This window comes from Coptis chinensis, chromosome 4 (assembly GCF_015680905.1).
Source record: "Coptis chinensis isolate HL-2020 chromosome 4, ASM1568090v1, whole genome shotgun sequence".
Taxonomy (NCBI): domain Eukaryota; kingdom Viridiplantae; phylum Streptophyta; class Magnoliopsida; order Ranunculales; family Ranunculaceae; genus Coptis; species Coptis chinensis.
The window spans coordinates 12743374-12760196 of record NC_141459.1 but is presented as its reverse complement, the minus strand read 5'-3'; the positions used below and the strand labels follow the sequence as shown (position 1 = coordinate 12760196).

Here is a 16823-nt window from a genome sequence, read left to right as displayed (position 1 = left end):
TATCTCAGTGTTTGTGCTTCTGACAAGTGACAGCTCAGTAAAACCACACTCCTCCTCCTAACCTCCACATACACCCCAACATCCACACCCTCAATTCCTATTTACACACATCTCAAAAACCACCCAACCACTAAAAACTAATTTTCCTCCTTTCCTCTCTTTCAACGCCATCACTGTTAACTTAAAACAAAAAGTATTCAAAATTAAATATTCTATAATAAAGCAAAAACAAAAAAAAACCCACCCGGCGCACATGAGCAAGAAACAAACGCCGGTAACCTAAAGTGCGCCATGGGCGACAACAACAACAACAACAACAACAACAACGAATAACACATTCCGTTCCTTGGTAGAAAGTGCTGACAGAAAATTCCTACGTGTCCGTGACTTACCATTATACGGGCGAACAAAAACACCACAACATTATTACCACAAAGTATTCAAAGCGTACACAAAACTCTGGAAATTCCAACAAGAAAACCGGTCAAAATTAGTCGAGTCAGGTTTACAAAGAAGTGAGATTGGTGAAATAGCATCTAGAATTGGCCAACTTTATTATGGTCAATATATGACAAGTAGTGAAACCAGGTTCTTACTCGAAGCTTATGTGTTTTATGAAGCTATTTTGAGTAGAGGCTATTTTGAGAAAGTTAAAACTAATGGGAATGGGAAGAGAGATTTGGGGTTGAGGTTTAAGGAGTTGAGGTTTTATGCTAGGTTTTTGATTGTTGGATTGTTGTTGAATCGCCTCGAAATGGTTCATGTTCTAGTCCAGCGCTTTCGGCTTCTTGTTGATGATAGTAAAGCTACTTTTCGGGTAATTTATTATTTTTTTTGAGTAATTAACTGTTGAATTGGTGCAATTGGGGATTTAAGTAGTAAATAGAGTATAAAATGATTAATTGGGTAATTTTTACAGTGATTCTGTTTTGTATAATTATAGCTGGTTCAGTTAGACGTGGCGCCACATTTTGAGAAATGTGGATATGGCACGAGTCTGTATATGAATTGGGATAGGTAACACTAAATAGACAAGTGACTTTGGTAGATGTGAGATGTCTTTTGTTTTAATAGGTAAAATTCATTACGGTCTTGCGTGGTTCTGAATCCAGGTCTGTGATAACAATTTTGTTTGACATCTGTAGAATTTGCAAATGAGATAAAATACCAAGAAATGACATGCGGGTCACTCGTTCTTATCACTTGATAGAAACAATTAGGACTATATATGTGCTTTCTAGTTCTATGATTTCTCCAGCGTCCTGGAAGAAACAATTGCAGTACCTAGTTTACTACTTGTCATGATACTAGTTTTAGTGAAACATGTTTAGTTTTTTTTTACTGGTTAAGCTTGTGAGTTTGTAGAAAGGTTGATCTTCATTTTCATGCTTCATGTGTTTTCTGTTGGGGTGATGATTTATGAGTGTCTCATGTTGGAAATGTTGTTCTCTTGAGTATGAATGAATCCTCAAAGTTTCTCTCCTTTCATTAAACATTTATCAATTGCCTTACTGTTTCTACATAAATTTTGTTATCTCTGTATTGAGACTACATACAAATGTAATGAATGACCTTTTGCCTATCCACTGATAGATAAAATAAAAATAAAAAGAAACAAAATCGCTGTCTTGGTATACTTGAGCAATTACAGTGCCATCCTTTGAGTCTACTTCTCTTAGAGTGATTTTTCGCATGTCTTTCCAGGACACTAACTTTAGAGAATGGAAGCAAGTGGTGCAAGAAATTGTCCGCTTTTTGAAAGTTGATAATGCTTTTATGCATACCAGGCCTTTGCGATATTGTACTGTACTTGATTCTCATCCAAACTCGCTTCCTTACGTGGCTCGTTTCCACGCGAAGAAAGTTCTGAAGTTGCGCGAAACATTGTTGACCAGTTATCATCGTAATGAGGTAACATCTTAACATATGGCAGTTCATGTGGTTTGGCTCCATTGGATAACTCAATTCTGTCAAGCTTACACAAATTATGCAGGAGTATTTGATACTTTCCCTCATGTATATGTATACTTACAGGTTCGCTTCACAGAGCTTACGCTTGACACTTTTAGAATGCTCCAATGTTTGGAGTGGGAGCCTAGTGGATCGTTTTTTCAAATGCACACCACAGAATCAAGCAACAATGGAGGTCTGGATCAGTCTGGGGCCTCTGGACTAATTGATATAAACCTCGCTATGGATATGACTGATCCAACTTTGCCACCAAATCCAAAAAAGGCCATTCTCTACCGGCCATCCGTTCCACATTTAATCAGTGTAAGTACCAGTGTTTTACTTTTACGTCATTCTCTTCATTTTACTTTGGGTCTACAATAGCGTGAGATTGTAAAATTACCTTTTAGTGAATACACAAAATACTCTACAATTGAGACTAATCTACACTTGCATTACTAAAGAGACGGGGAAAAAAACAGATAAGATAAAGCTATACAAGAAGAAACGTAACCACATACCAAGGCTACGATTCAAATATATATCTTCCATATAGTACCATGTTGTAACTTGTAAATTTTTGCTTTTTATTTATCTTTGGATTTTTCTGAATTTGTGAGATTGAATTATATCAAGTGACATGCTGTATGGTCCAGGTTATTGCTACAATTTGTGAGGATCTTCCTCCAGATAGCATATTTCTAATATATTTAGCAGCATCAGGTTTGTACTTAACTTGTATTCCTAACTTTGAAATACATGATGATCTTATAGATATCTAGGTTTCATGACTACATTTTCTATATCTCAGGAAAGGCTGGTAGAAATGTTGCACCTCAGATGGAAACTTCTGGAGGTTTGAGGAATTCGTCAAACTTGAAAATTCCTTTGCAGACCTACCCCGAAAACAATAGCTCATCTTCTGAAGTCCTTGCTAATGAGCAGAGATATTCAAATGATTTTCATGGGGATTCTTTGTGGTTGGGTCCTAAGGGAAGTGGAGGTACTATATACTGTAGTGTACCTAGCAAAAACATATAAAATACTGTAGTGTACTGCTGACTGCTTACGTACAGGAGTAGTTTCTTTAAACTAAATCTATTCTGTCATAATTATGTCTAGTTTCTATTTAGTTTTCCTAATATATCTTCACAATGTCGAAATATATCTTCACTCAACTTAGAGATGCTGTAACGATTTTCAGGTCCGAACCATCTATATCCTGGTGACATAATTCCGTTTACTCGAAGACCACTTTTTCTAATCATTGATAGCGACAGCAGTCATGCATTCAAGGCAGGTTTGTCAGAACTTTCTTCTGTTTTGGTGTTACTGTCAGAACACATTTCATACTCTCTGGACTGATTTGAATTGCTTTGAAGCTGATAAAGTATCAGTTAAATTTTTATGTCCTTAGAAATGAATAAAACAAAAGAATAGTGAAGTATCTTATTTTACATGTTCAATCGCCTTGTGTCACATGATGTGGTCATCCATTTCTACTTTTCTCTTCATAAGATGGTAGAAGCAAATTATCTTAGCTCAATTATTTGGGTGACGACTAAACCTTGAAAATCTCATCTACATCTTTCAGTATTTTAGATCAATTTTTAAGTGTGTGGCGACAAAATAAGCTTTGTGAATGGTTTATGACATGCAATACTGTTGTAAGAGGTCCTCAAAGAAGCAACAGAACTGTACAACATTGTAAATGATATCATACTTAAGAAAAGGGTGGTAGTCTGCAGAATGAAGTCAACCTTACATTATCTAGATATTTTAGGTGTATTTCACCCCCAGAATGATTTGGGCGCATTTCACACCATGAATAGTCACTGAGAATGTGTCTGTGTCTAAGTGTAGTAGGTACTTGTAGTCCTCGTGTAACAAAGACTCTTTCGACTTTTGAACAGCTTTACGTGTGAAGCTTCTTTTTCAATATGTATAGGGGATAGAATTATAAGTGGTGGCACTGTTTAACAAGTTATTATATCAAAGGTTGAGATTACGCTATAAGTAGCCTCATAGAGTAAGTCATTAGCTCTAGAGACGCTTTATATTACCCTTGTTTAGAGTTGACAGAATCTAAATCTTTTGCTGCATAAGAATCAGTCTAGCAGTTGGCTTCTCTATCTAAGATTGCCGATGTTTGATTGGTTGACCTCTATTATGAGACAGATGCATTTCATACCTCTTAAGAAGAGAGAAATATTCAATGTCTGATGGTACTCTTTTAGAAGTGTAAATAGTTTGCCTTCATCACATTATATATACTCTTTCAAGTTGAATTCTCTTTCAATAGGGTTTGCTGTTATAGCTAGTGGATTGAATTATAAGTGGTGGGACTGTCTAGGGTTAATATGTGAACTGTTGGGATTGCACAATGACTAGCCTCCTTGTCTGTATATAATTCTTCACACAGAATGTCATTAGCTCTAGAGACGCATTAACGCTTCATTTCACTCTTTTGTTTTTGTCATGCTTCTTATATGTGAATATTTTCCAGGTTATTCATGGTGCAGAAAGAGGAGAAACCGCTGCCTTGCTTCTTTCTCCTCAAAGGCCAGCATTTCGGACCACCCTTGCTGCTGATCCAACAAATAATGGGAGTCAGTTTACATTTTTCCTTACTTCTCCTTTACAAGCTTTCTGCCAATTGGTTGGCCTTTCTCCTTCAGACACTTCCAATAAGGTTGGTTAATGCAAGGCTTTTGTATTTGCTGCTTTCATCTGATCATTGTCTCGATAGATCTATTAAAGTTTGTGACACTTTCAGGATATTCTCGACAAGACTGAAACTATACTCTTGTCTGCATTCTCTGAGTGGGAAGTAAAACTTTGTACAACACCTGGCCTGGATTTGGTTTGGGCTCAAATTATATCTGATCCATTTCTAAGAAGGCTCATTCTGAGGTATTTGTTTCTTTGCTTCAAGATGTCGCCCACATTTTTACTGTAAGAGAGATATTTTGATCAGAACAGCTCCGTCTTTTTTGATAATTGAATTTTATTAATAAAAGAAAGGAGTTACATTGATACATATACTTACTACCAGACAAAGAACTGGTATGCTATGGTGACAGAGAGGATCACCAGTAGCATAACATAAGACAGAAACAAGGAGTACAACACCTAGTGGAGTACTACAACCTAAAAGGTCCACACACCACCAATTACAATGCACTATTTATGATCCCCTGCCAGTTAAGCACCAAGTCCCTGAACCTATAATCCTTCCTCTCTAGTGTCGCCAATGACCAGCTCTTTCAGCACTAGTAAACTTGTTTCTGAAGACTATTGTTTCTTGAATTCCACAAGACCCAAATCACTACGTATGGTGTCATTCTCCATAAGTTAGCACCGAATCCAGCTCCTCTAAGTCTGTGCCACGTAGGGGTGTCTCTTTTTGCCGAATTTCAGATTTTGCCGAAATCCGACCCAAAATTGGTCCGGCTCTGGGTGTAGTTTTCATGGTCCGATATCCGATTTCCGAAAATTCCCAAAAAAAATTGGATCGGATTCGGATATAACTCTAAAAACCGATCTGATATCCGATCCGAAAGTTCTGATATATAGTTGATCCGAAAATTCCGATATTATTACCGATTTATTCCGAAAATATGTACTTATAAACTAATAAATTTCCACTGTCCACTTGATTAGATCTCGACCGTTCATTCATTTTCTAGTTTTTGTACTTTCAAAAACAAAACAAACAACATAACCTAGTCGCTACTTGACTCCCTCTCTGACATGTATTAGGCTTTTGTTAGTTCCTTACATGTAAAGTCTTGTTTTTTTTAAGTTCGAAAGTGTTTTACTGCTATTGTATATTTTGAAATTTAGTGATGTCAAATTTTCTTTTTCAAAAATAATTGAAAGTAATGAGATCTGTGAAAAACTGAAAATTTACCAAGTATTCCGAAATTTCCGAATTATTTTGAATTTCCGAAATTTCCGAAATTGGAAATATATTTTGAATCCGAAAAAAAATTGGATCGGATTTGGCTAGCATATTAGGTTCCGAAAAAATTCGAAAAAATTCCGAAGGAGCTTAATCCGATCCGAAGTCACCCCTAGTACTACTGCCACGCCAGTAGCCACTCCTCCAAAGAATCTAACTGAGCTATCCTAGGAAATGCAGTGCATACCGGCTGCATAATAAGCATCCACAATTCCAGCGCAAAGGAGCAAATGAAAAATAGGTGAAAAATATTCTCATGAAAGGTTTGACACATTGAGCATATGGGAGAGACATCCATACCTCTATGAATAAGGGAGTTAAGAAGATCAATAACTAGTTCTAAACTTCTAATGTTGATTGCACCGTTCCATAAATGAAGGGTCAAGAAGATTGATAACTAGTTCTAATTCCTGGCTTCATATTTATCTTCTGGAATATCATATTACCATCAAAAGTTTTCAATGATGTGTTTGTTTGATGAGAATATATATTTTCTTAACCTTTAAAAATGACATTGCTTCTGCCATGTTTAATTTCTCGGAAACATATTCCTACAAATCAAACACGCAATAGATGTTAATCATGTTTTTTAAATATCTAGTCTGATCTGGTCATGTTGATTTGGTCCTAAAAAATATTATCTTGGCTCACATCAAAGTTTGAAATGGAGCAACCATAATGAGTCATGACTATTGCCACGATCTTTTCTGAATGTTTAGTAACCTTTATTTTCTGCTCAAACATGTGAATTCTAATTTCTCTCCAGGTTCATACTCTGCCGATCCGTTCTTTCTCTCTTTTGCATTTCAGAAGACCACGGTCAGTATTTGCCGGAATGCTTACCACCTCTTCCCGATTATGTTTCTCCAACCTCTGAAGCTGTGCAGTATAATATCCTAAGACTTGCAACTAGCCTCGGAGTGGCTGAATGTTTTAACTTTGGTGCATCATTGCACACTAGAGATATGAGTGAATGATAGTTAAGGAAGTCGTCTTTGGAAAACAAGTTTTGTTATTTGATTGATTCCACTCTGCCAAAGCTCCTAGAATCCGCTCGACATGATTTTGAAGAAAGGCCAGTTAGCGAGTAGAATGCAACAGGCTGGTCATGTGGAGGAGCACTTTTATGTGAGATGTTATTTAATTTTTATGGTACCACGGCACCTCAGGTTTGTTGAGTGTCTCGATGAAGTTATGGTGGTTTGTTGTTCAATCATGTTGAGGCTTTGTGATGTTTCCCCCTTCTGTGCGAGTATTCACGCTGTGGGGGTTGTGTTGTATAATTTGATTGTTATACTGGGTAGTCTGTGTAATGTGTAACAAAGTATAACTAATTTATTTATATACCTTGTAAACTACCAAGAAGTCAATGAAAAAGATGAAATTTTTACATTTACTTCAGAGTTGAGACAAAAGCGACAGATGTCAAAGTATTATTGGTAGTTTGTCTTTCGTATCTGAACCAGAAATACAGAACGGTTTATTAGATCCAAATGCAAGTTATCTGGACCGTTCTTGATCTGTAAATGAAAGCCTAAACAGCTTGTTTATGCACTCATAAACTATCTGATCTTGTTTCATCTTATGGGTTCTACATTCATCCAATAGAGTTCTATTTGGTCAAGAAGTATTGTTTTATTTAATTTTTCCCTTTTGAATGTCATATTCGATCCTTAACGTTGGTGTTTGTCGTTGCACTGATGATTTGGTTCACCCTCAAAATTCTGCCAAAATATGCTAAGCTAAGCTATTCCCCTTGGGCTTATATGAGTTAAGCCGCTTTGTGGGTCGTAGTCCAAAGTCCAAAGCATAGGTTGACTAGTTGGGCCATTTATAACTGCTGAGGAAAGCACTATGGATTTGTGGTGTTTGGTCTCCCTAAGAGCCCACCATGAGTGATAGCATATCCTTGCTGAATTGGGGGTCTGTTTTCCGTGTCCAGAAAAAGCTTGTTTTAGGTACGAAACCAAAAACAAGGTCTCTCTCTCACTATCCTAATGAAAAAGTAAAGCCTAAGATTGAGTGAGTGGTCTTCGGGAACAAGAATCCACGATTTGGAACATACCCAAAAATGTAAGCATACATCGACAAACAGTATTACAGTTGTACCATGTAGGATTTTTTTCATTTTCTTGGGGCCCTCAAATGTCCGTTAAGGTTTGTATCATAATTCATAAGTTCGGAGAAGAAACATGTTTAAACTTCGAAGTAAATATGTAATCCCACATGCCTCATTTTTCACTACAGGTTACTGAAGCCCAACTCTATAATGAAGTTACTGAAACAGTTGGCTTAATAAGCCTTAATAGGCACAGATGGTTTTGGGACAAAAATCCATATAAACTCGTGGCAAATTCCGGAATTAATTTTAGCTCGTCTATTCCGAAATCCTGAGTCCATCCAGTGGTGAAACTAGTAGGCAAAATTGGAGCATAACTGTAAGCGAAGAGCCGCACAAAGTACCGTGCAAAGAGCCTGCGCCCGCAAACCAGACCTTGTTCAGTCTGGGCTGCCAAGTGGCGGCCAGTTTGTAGGAGTGGTAAAATGTTTGTAGAGTTGTGCCTAAGATATCCAGAAATTTAAGTGGAGAATTCCTGAAAAAACTATACACGATGTTGCCATGTAAATGGTCTTTATCAGTAGACAAAAAAAGAGTAATTTATGTTGTTCGGACTTCATGACATTGTAATCTACAAACAAAGATATGAAACAAGAAATAAAAAAGAACAATCAATATAACAAAACAGAGCTGTTTCCTGACTCGCGGCTGGGATTCACTTTGAGGGGGTATAAATCAATCTTTTGGTTCTCCAGCCGTTCTCTCTCCAAACTCATTCTCAATATCTAATTTCCATTCGAGTTCTCCATTGATGCACAATAAAACTCTCCACCTTCTTACGTAACTATCTCACTTGCAATTTTCAATCTCTCTCCCTTTTCACCTTCTAAAATTAACCCACATAACACCAGTCACCAAGCACTCTCCCTCTCTAATTTTATCTTCTTCTTCTTAGGTATGCCGTTTTATTTTGATAATTTTATTTTGTTTTTTGTTTTTTTATTATTTTTTTACATTTTCCCATTTGCATAAAAAACATGCAAACCATAAAATTATTAGACATGTAAAAAAATGTAAAAAAAAACTGGAGGAATGTTTTCTAGGACGGTTCGTCTTTTGGAAGCTGGATTAAAACCTGTGTAATACATTGTTATTCATTTAAATTTGACTCATTAGTTATTTAGAAGCTCCCCACATTTGTGTTATTTCTTATTTTGATGCAAATTGCAGGTATGTATTTGATGGGAAGCCGCCGGACATGAAGAAGCAAGAGTTGGCAAAACGGTGCGTCTTCTTTTAGAGTTCACGTACTGTTTGGGTATCTTGGTTATATTGTCATTTTTGACGTGACATATATATTTTGTTAATTGAACTATACAGGTATGTGAAAAGGATGGACGCAGCTGGAGATTTGGCAGTTGCAATTGAGGTGTGAGCAATGAGAACATAATTATATTTTTGACCAAGGCCTTTTTCTTATGTGTTATGATTTAATATGTTTGTATTGTAGAGCGGAGTTAAAGAAGACATTGAGAAGTACAGTAAATGTACTGCGAAGGTGCGTTTTTGCCTAATGTTTCTATGTCCTATATATGCATATTATTAACGTTATGATATTTATTAGCTCAGTCAGTTAACCCCATATATGTAGACAATGCCATGTAGATGATGACGAGTTGAACTTTATATCTAGGTTTATTCTCATATCAGCATGTTGTACGTATAATTCATGAACCTGCAAAACATTTGGTCCCAGTGCATCTGCATTGTATACAATTATATTTTGCAATTTGTGTTTGGTTGGTTACTGAGCATTGTACGAAGCTTCTCTTCGTAATCATCTATGGTTAAAGCCAAAACTTAACAAATCAAATACTGGGTAACTAGGTTAAAGATGATTTCATCAAAGGTAAATTTCTCCATGGGATGCTGATGTTGGGGATAACACTTGCCACCACTAATCTTTGCATGTTGTGAAAGAGTAAAACCTATTATATTATCTAAAGATGTAATATGTCTGGATACACGAGGAGATTTACACAATCTCTTTATGGGCTCCCCCTTTTTAGATGCATATAAGTGTACTTTGTGATGATGAGTGTAGCAATCTGTGATTAGAATAGTCCAATGGAATGTTTAGATCCAATACAATATAATTTTTTTTTTTTTGAGGGGGGGGGGCAAAAGTGAAGGACAAAATTCCGAAATAACGAACTCAAAAAATTCACCCTAATTTAAAAAACACTCTCAAGGACAATAGTTGACTTTTGTTTGAAACACTCGCAGCATACCTTTTTGTTAGTACCCTGGTATGCATAGGTGTCGGTGCATACCACCTTAGGTATGTACAGACGTTAGTGCATGGTGGTATGCACAGACGTCAGTGCATACCAAGCATCACAAAGAAAATAGTATGCACAAGTATCAGTGCATACCACCTCTTGGTGTGTGAGGTATGTACAAGTGTCAGTGCGTACCACCTCTTGGTATGCGAGGTATGCACAGACGTCAGTGCATACCAAACATCACAAAGAAAATGGTATTCACAAGTGTCAATGCATACTACCTTTTGGTATGCACAGACGTCAGTGCATACCAAACATCACAAAGAAAATGGTATGGACAAGTGTCAGTGCATACCACCTCTTGGTATGCGAAGTATGCACAGACGTCAGTGCATACCAAACATAGAAGGGTAAAATTGGAAAGAGTAAAAAATAAAAAAGTCAAGTATGTCCTTATTAATAATTAAAACTTGAAAATATGGGAAATATGGGAAGCTTATATGGGAAAGTGAAGCAGAAACATGTTTCAACATAAGAGAACTCCAATGAGGTCTTAGAACACCTAATCCATATGGGATTCGTGGCTAGGATTCAATATAAGGGGGTATAAATCGAGGGTCCCCAATGCGCTACTATATGGGAGAGATTATTAGAAACTAATTAATTAATAGTCTTAAACTAAAAAAATTAATTGCGAATAAAAAAATGGAAACGTCAAAACCGTTCGTTCTCCAAAGTTCTTTCCGTCTTTTTTCACTCTACCCTCACAACAACAAATAATTCTCAATACGTCCAATCGGGTCTCCCATCCATCAGGTACGTTTTCGTTCTCTTCTCCTCTAGTAATCTTAGTTGTTTCAAAAGAAAATTAAAGTTTCTAGCGTTCCTTCTTTTGTTCTTCATCCTTCATCAAAGTATTTCTTTTCTTGCAGGTCTACTGATTAGGACTTGATTAGAGGGGCAATAAATTAGATGATTGGAATTAAATTTCGTTAGAAAAAAAATTCCACCAACTTCCCACCAATCTAAGCGACTAAACTCTTGGTTCTCCATCTCCTTCTTTCTGCGCCTCACCATGAATCATAAAATATTCTTGAATCAGGTAACCTATTTTGATTGAATGATTAATAATATATGGATTTTCTACCGATCTTTTGATTATACCGAGTATGTATTATTTACAATTGCCATTATTTTCTCCCCTCTTCTTCTCTGCCATCTCTCTCTCGATAATCCATTTCAGTTTTAATGTATTGAAAGAGAATGAAATGGTATTTAAAATGGGTTGGAGAATTATTGGGCCACTTTTTTGTTTGTTTATTTTGTTCTCTTCGTTCTTTATCTTATTTTTTCTATTTTTGATGACTACTAAAATTTTTTATTGATTTTGAATGTTTAAGTGATTAACCAATAATATTTTTATTGAAGTTTTTCTTTAAAACGTGTTATTGGTTTCATAATTTGGGATTTTTTTTTTTAGTTTTTCAGTTAAGCAATGGAAACACGAGTATGGAGGGCGGAACTCATGGAAGGCAGGTATGTACCTCTACTTTCATATTCTATAACATGAACTTCATTTAACTAAATCAGAATTCATACTTCCTAGCTTATTTGTCATTTTAGTTTTGAGTTGGAACTAGCAAATTTATTAAGGGATCCATCTTTTATCTTTTTTTGTTAAGCTAATTCTTTGATACTTTGTATACTTGATGTGAGTTATTAGTTGGCTTCTTTTGGTTGTTGTTGAATCAAGTTAAATATCAACTTGATTTCTATTATATCAATCAGTTATGGCCAAGGTTACATGAAATGTGTTTTCATTTGAATTAATTTTCTAATTAACAGGTTTATTTCTATTGCTTAAAATGTAGGATTTGTATGGAAAAGACAACAAAGAATTAGACTTAGCTTGGTCAGTAATGGTTATATCTAATAATTGTTGGAAAAACAGAACAATGATTCTTTAAGTTGATGTAGTACTGAGAACATAGCCAGAAAAAAAAAAAATAACGAACTGGAATTACTATTAATTTATGAGATATCCCTGTGCTGGGATTCAAATCTTTGTTGTTTAAATATCTTCTTTGGGTGTGAGCGGAGTGAGGTGAATATTAGAAAAATAGTATGTAACAAGTGATGGATTCTTAAATTTTTATTTTTTCTCAAGTTTAGTATTTTGGTGGCCTTTTGTGAATCCATACTTTATTTACATGCTATATTGGTTCTTTTTAAGGTATTTTCCTGCTTCTCATAGTGGAGTTATTTCTTAACAAATCGTTTTTCAATTTTCTCTCTTAATGGTTTGTATTTGGACAACAAAGGTCAAAATGACATACTAAGATTTTACCAGGGAGTCGAATATTTATATTAGTTGGGGTAGAAATACCAATCACCAATACCCACTTCGTATGACAGTAACCCTTTGTTTCATACATTAATTTATGAACGTATTTGTTTTTTCTGTCTGCTATTGTTCTCACTTTTTCCTTTTTCCTTATTAACATCTACGACACTTAAAATCAAAAGAACCGCATGTAAAAAAGTTCTAGGAACAATTATTGTATTCAATATTACCAATGTGTTGCATAGTTCTGCATAGGCAATTCTTAGTATGTGTTTATTACCTTTTGAAATTGTTGCGACGTTTAGAACTCTTTCTTCTTTTTCGGTGTACATTTTCCTGTTTTGGATGTACAATCACCAGGGTAAAACGGTGAGCAACAGAAATGCATGGGCAAGGATATATACTAGAGCAGATTTGCACATAGATGGCTAAGGATCTTGATGTATATTGATCTTCAATCCTTAATATTTTTCTCTAGATATAGATTTATCTTTAGCTCAATTCACCAGTTACATATTTTATGGTATTTAGATGGAAAAGTGGGAATGCCAACTTTAGTTTATGAATGCATAGGAATTAGAATTTAGTTTTGGCCTTAGGATATTCAACTATTCTAAACCATTGTAATTGATTTTTCGAATATACATTCTAGGTGGTTTGAAGGCACAAGTGCACAACAACTTGCTGCCAAATGACCTTCATTTTAGAGAATTGATGAGGATTTGGGTGCAAAACAAATGGTGTTCATACTTGGACAACCAACATATAGTATTAAATATTTTTCGATCTGTTTTTTGTTTTTCTTATCTTGGAATCATCTTTAAAATGCTACGTCTCATTTGTTAGTAAAATAAATTACTTCCTATTGTAAAATAAATGTTATGTTTTCTGAGTGGTGGCTAGGATGCTCTCTCACGCTTCGAGTGGCGGTATAACCAGGATTAGGTTTTAATTAAAAATCTTATGGAAATGGAATAAATTGAAAGCTTTGGTTCTCTTCTTTATCAAGCTTCACAGTCAATGGAATTTCTTCTTCGACGAAACGACAACTCCGGACAAAAAAAGGTCTTCTCAAGGGTTCTTCTATTCCTTCCTCATTTCTGAGTTTCTATTGTCTCTAAATTTCTTCCTCTTTCATTTTTCTGTTTTTTCAATTTCTTTGGCTTTTTAATGTGCAGAAGCACTTATCGATAGGAACTATATTATGAAAGTTCTCTTTTCAGATACACACCATTAGTACTATAGCCATTGTCTTCACTGAGTGAATTGAAGCTTCCCAATTTAAGTTCATGTTTCCCTTTTTATTCAATTATATTTATTAGGTTCAGAAGCACTTTACAGATCTTCCAAAATTGTTTGCATCTCTTGAAGGAGAAGTTTATCTTCTCAGTTTGGAATTGTCGGTGAGTCGGCTTCGCTTTTGAACTTCTTTTTTCTGGCATGAATTTGGTCTTTTGGAATGAATTGAATTTGATCAATCAGAATGAATTGCAAGTATCTGTTGACCACATTTTTGTGCATCAATTTTGATGTTCAATAAGAATTTAGCCCATATGAGAGGGTGTGCGTGTGTTTGTATAATGAGTTGTTCACAATTTGATAGAGTTAGAAACATTGAAAGCAAGGGTTCCATAATAAAGATATTACTCAAATGCAGTGATATGCAAAGACCATATCACTTCTATGTAGAACAGATTGGTTGGCAACCTTTAAGGGAATAATAGGTCATTGATTATACTAATAGATTGTTATGTACTTCATTGTATGGATGTGATTTATTTGGTGTGTAATATATAGGATGAGGACTTATTGCATGCAAGTTTTGCTTCTCCTTATATCTGTTAGTGTTTTTGCTTTTGGTTCAGTATTTATGAAGTTGGATTAAAGGTGGGGGTTCTCTTTGATGCCACCTATCGTCGTGGTAACATTAGCCTTTTCATTTTGTACTGCAAAATTAGATTCCATCCTTATGTATGGCCAACAAGTGTTGTATGCACTGTGTATTCTATTTGATATGTATGGATATGATTCATCATTGCTTGTGACTTTATTCTTAAAAGTTAGTCTAATTTTGCCAATTACTTTGACGTGTACCAATAGACGTGATGCTGATAAGACTACATTCTAGCACTGTATCAACTCGAACGTCAACTTCACAACACATGAACTAATATCGACATCAAGGCTTCAAGTTTCCATGTGCTTCACTTATATTGAAGGTCAACGTAGTAATTAAAATTTTGGTTTATCATTAAGAGATGTTGAAGTATGTTCTCTTATTTTATGGAACTTTTCAATAATGTATCCTCAATGAAATTTTATTTATGGTGAAAGGTTTACCTTAGTTGAAATATATATATATATATATATATATACTGTGTATATGTCTATTTAAATTTTATGATATGTGGGCATGTGGCTTGAAGTGTTGGAAACAAAGGACTTTTTCTTGCTTATGGCAAACTTTCCAAACATAGAAGATTCAACATATTGTATGTTTCTTTGGCTGGTATATGTATTCACCTAAAATTTGTAATCACCAATTTGTGGGTTTGTGCTTTATGGTAAAAGGCCAGGACCATCCATATGGCCGATTTGTGTCTTCCAATTGCAACTGTTTGAAGTATTTCAAGGTATATACTAACGGCTCTGTGAGGCTTCACTGTTTGTATATTATCTTACCATTCTTTGGAGTTTTTATAGTTGAAGGGTCAGTAATAAGTACCTTCCTTAGTGGATTTTAGTATAATAGACATTATTAATAATGTAGTTTTGATGAAGTTAGAATTTTCAAAAAAATTGGGTCACTAAATTTCTTTTGTGTACTGTCTTGGGTATTCTCTTCTTTTCAATTCCTTCATTATTTTGCTTTAATTAATGGCTTTTAATCAGGACCATAAGACTAGCTAATAAGTTATAATGTACAAGAGATTCCTACTGCCGACCAAAATTTGGAAATCTTCATACTGACAAGCTTGCTCAGCCGAAGTTCTTCAGCTAATTGTTTTTTTTTTTTCACAACTAAAGTTCTTCACCTCATGGTGCACATTTAGAAAGATAGAAACTTATCAGTTTTTTAAGACAATTTCCGTTCAAGCTAAACTCAGAGTGACAATAATAAATGATACATGAATCATAGATTACTTATGAAAAGAGATTTGTAGGGCTCAACAGCGGAACATGAATCTTGGAATTGGTTTTGGTATAAGAGTTGGGATGCATTTGAAAACAATTGAGCTTTCTTGGTGTCTGCGTAACATAGGCTGAGGCTAATAGTCTAAGTATGTAGAGTGCACTTTAGAGGCATGATGTCAACCATCTATTCTTTAAATTTATTGCCTACATTTCAAAATCTGTTTTCCATTATAAACAATACACGTGTAATTTTATAATTCAATGTGCATCAACTAAATATGGAGCATATTACGACTAATGGTTCATTTTATTTTATTTTTTTCCGTAATTACCAATGGTTGATCGTTCATAGTTAATATTAGGTGATGTGTAGTCTAATACACCTATAAACTTCACCAAAACATCTACCAATAAAAATAACTATAACAATTGTTTTGCGGATGTTAATGCAATTTTAAGAAATCTTGACATGGACAAATAAATAGATGAAAATGCATAGAGTGTCTTTTCAAATAACCAACATAATGTTTCATTCACCTATACTGTACCCAAATGAATTTTGGTGAGATGAATATCACAAATGCTTTTCTTTTCCTACTAAATTTCTTCCATTTGTAAAAGCACATGAATTAAAGTATGTCCAATTGCTACTGTTGGTTAAAACCATGTCAATGTATATGAGTTGAACTATTAAATTTGGTTGAATTCATATTGCTACTATTTTTGTGACAAACAATACAAATGAAGAAAATTAATTAAAAAAAAATTCACAAATGTTATTCAAATTATTACAAATTGTGCAATAACTTTATAAAATCCATGCCGAAGGCACGGGCACTAACTAGTCCACGGGCAATAACTAGTATAAAACAAGACATGACAATATGTTTGCATTGTGGGCTTGTGGTAATGTGAGGGTTCAACTAAATGTCTTTAAATAAACGTGGGCCGACCAGGCTGTATCCATTTCGATGTGTTAGCCGAAGCTCAACGAGCTGTGTGTTCTATGCTTTCTGTAAGTTGAAGATGTTTTGGACATACTAAATTACTAACATTTAATTATGAGTTTATGACCTCTTTAATCAT

General features: G+C 35.0%; 2 protein-coding genes across 17 annotated transcripts; both read left to right on the top strand.

The window, feature by feature from the left end:
• Positions 1-276: 276 nt before the first annotated feature.
• LOC147501959 (signal transducer, putative (DUF3550/UPF0682)) lies at positions 277-7310 on the top strand. Its single transcript, XM_086606948.1, is given in 10 exon segments — positions 277-320; positions 322-817; positions 1705-1911; positions 2035-2274; positions 2607-2673; positions 2762-2953; positions 3155-3246; positions 4457-4642; positions 4727-4863; positions 6681-7310. Coding segments are annotated over 10 exon segments (1857 nt in total). The 5' UTR covers positions 277-291; the 3' UTR covers positions 6892-7310.
• A 1236-nt stretch (positions 7311-8546) lies between these two features.
• LOC147501958 (uncharacterized) lies at positions 8547-14957 on the top strand. Of its 16 annotated transcripts, XR_015221522.1 has the most exons (8): positions 8547-8928; positions 9204-9257; positions 9354-9402; positions 9484-11074; positions 11191-11360; positions 11739-11794; positions 14468-14523; positions 14703-14957. XR_015221522.1 is itself a non-coding variant. In XM_086606947.1 (6 exons), exons 2-6 carry the CDS (start codon positions 9232-9234, stop codon positions 12223-12225), a joined length of 267 nt encoding a protein of 88 aa, XP_086463073.1. In that variant the 5' UTR covers positions 8578-8928; positions 9204-9231; the 3' UTR covers positions 12226-12954. The 16 variants fall into 16 exon arrangements, 1 of the variants encoding a protein (XP_086463073.1); XR_015221519.1 differs by having other exon boundaries at positions 13506-14957; XR_015221525.1 differs by lacking the exons at positions 14468-14523; positions 14703-14957 and adding an exon at positions 13255-13499.
• The last annotated feature ends 1866 nt before the right edge of the window (positions 14958-16823 follow it).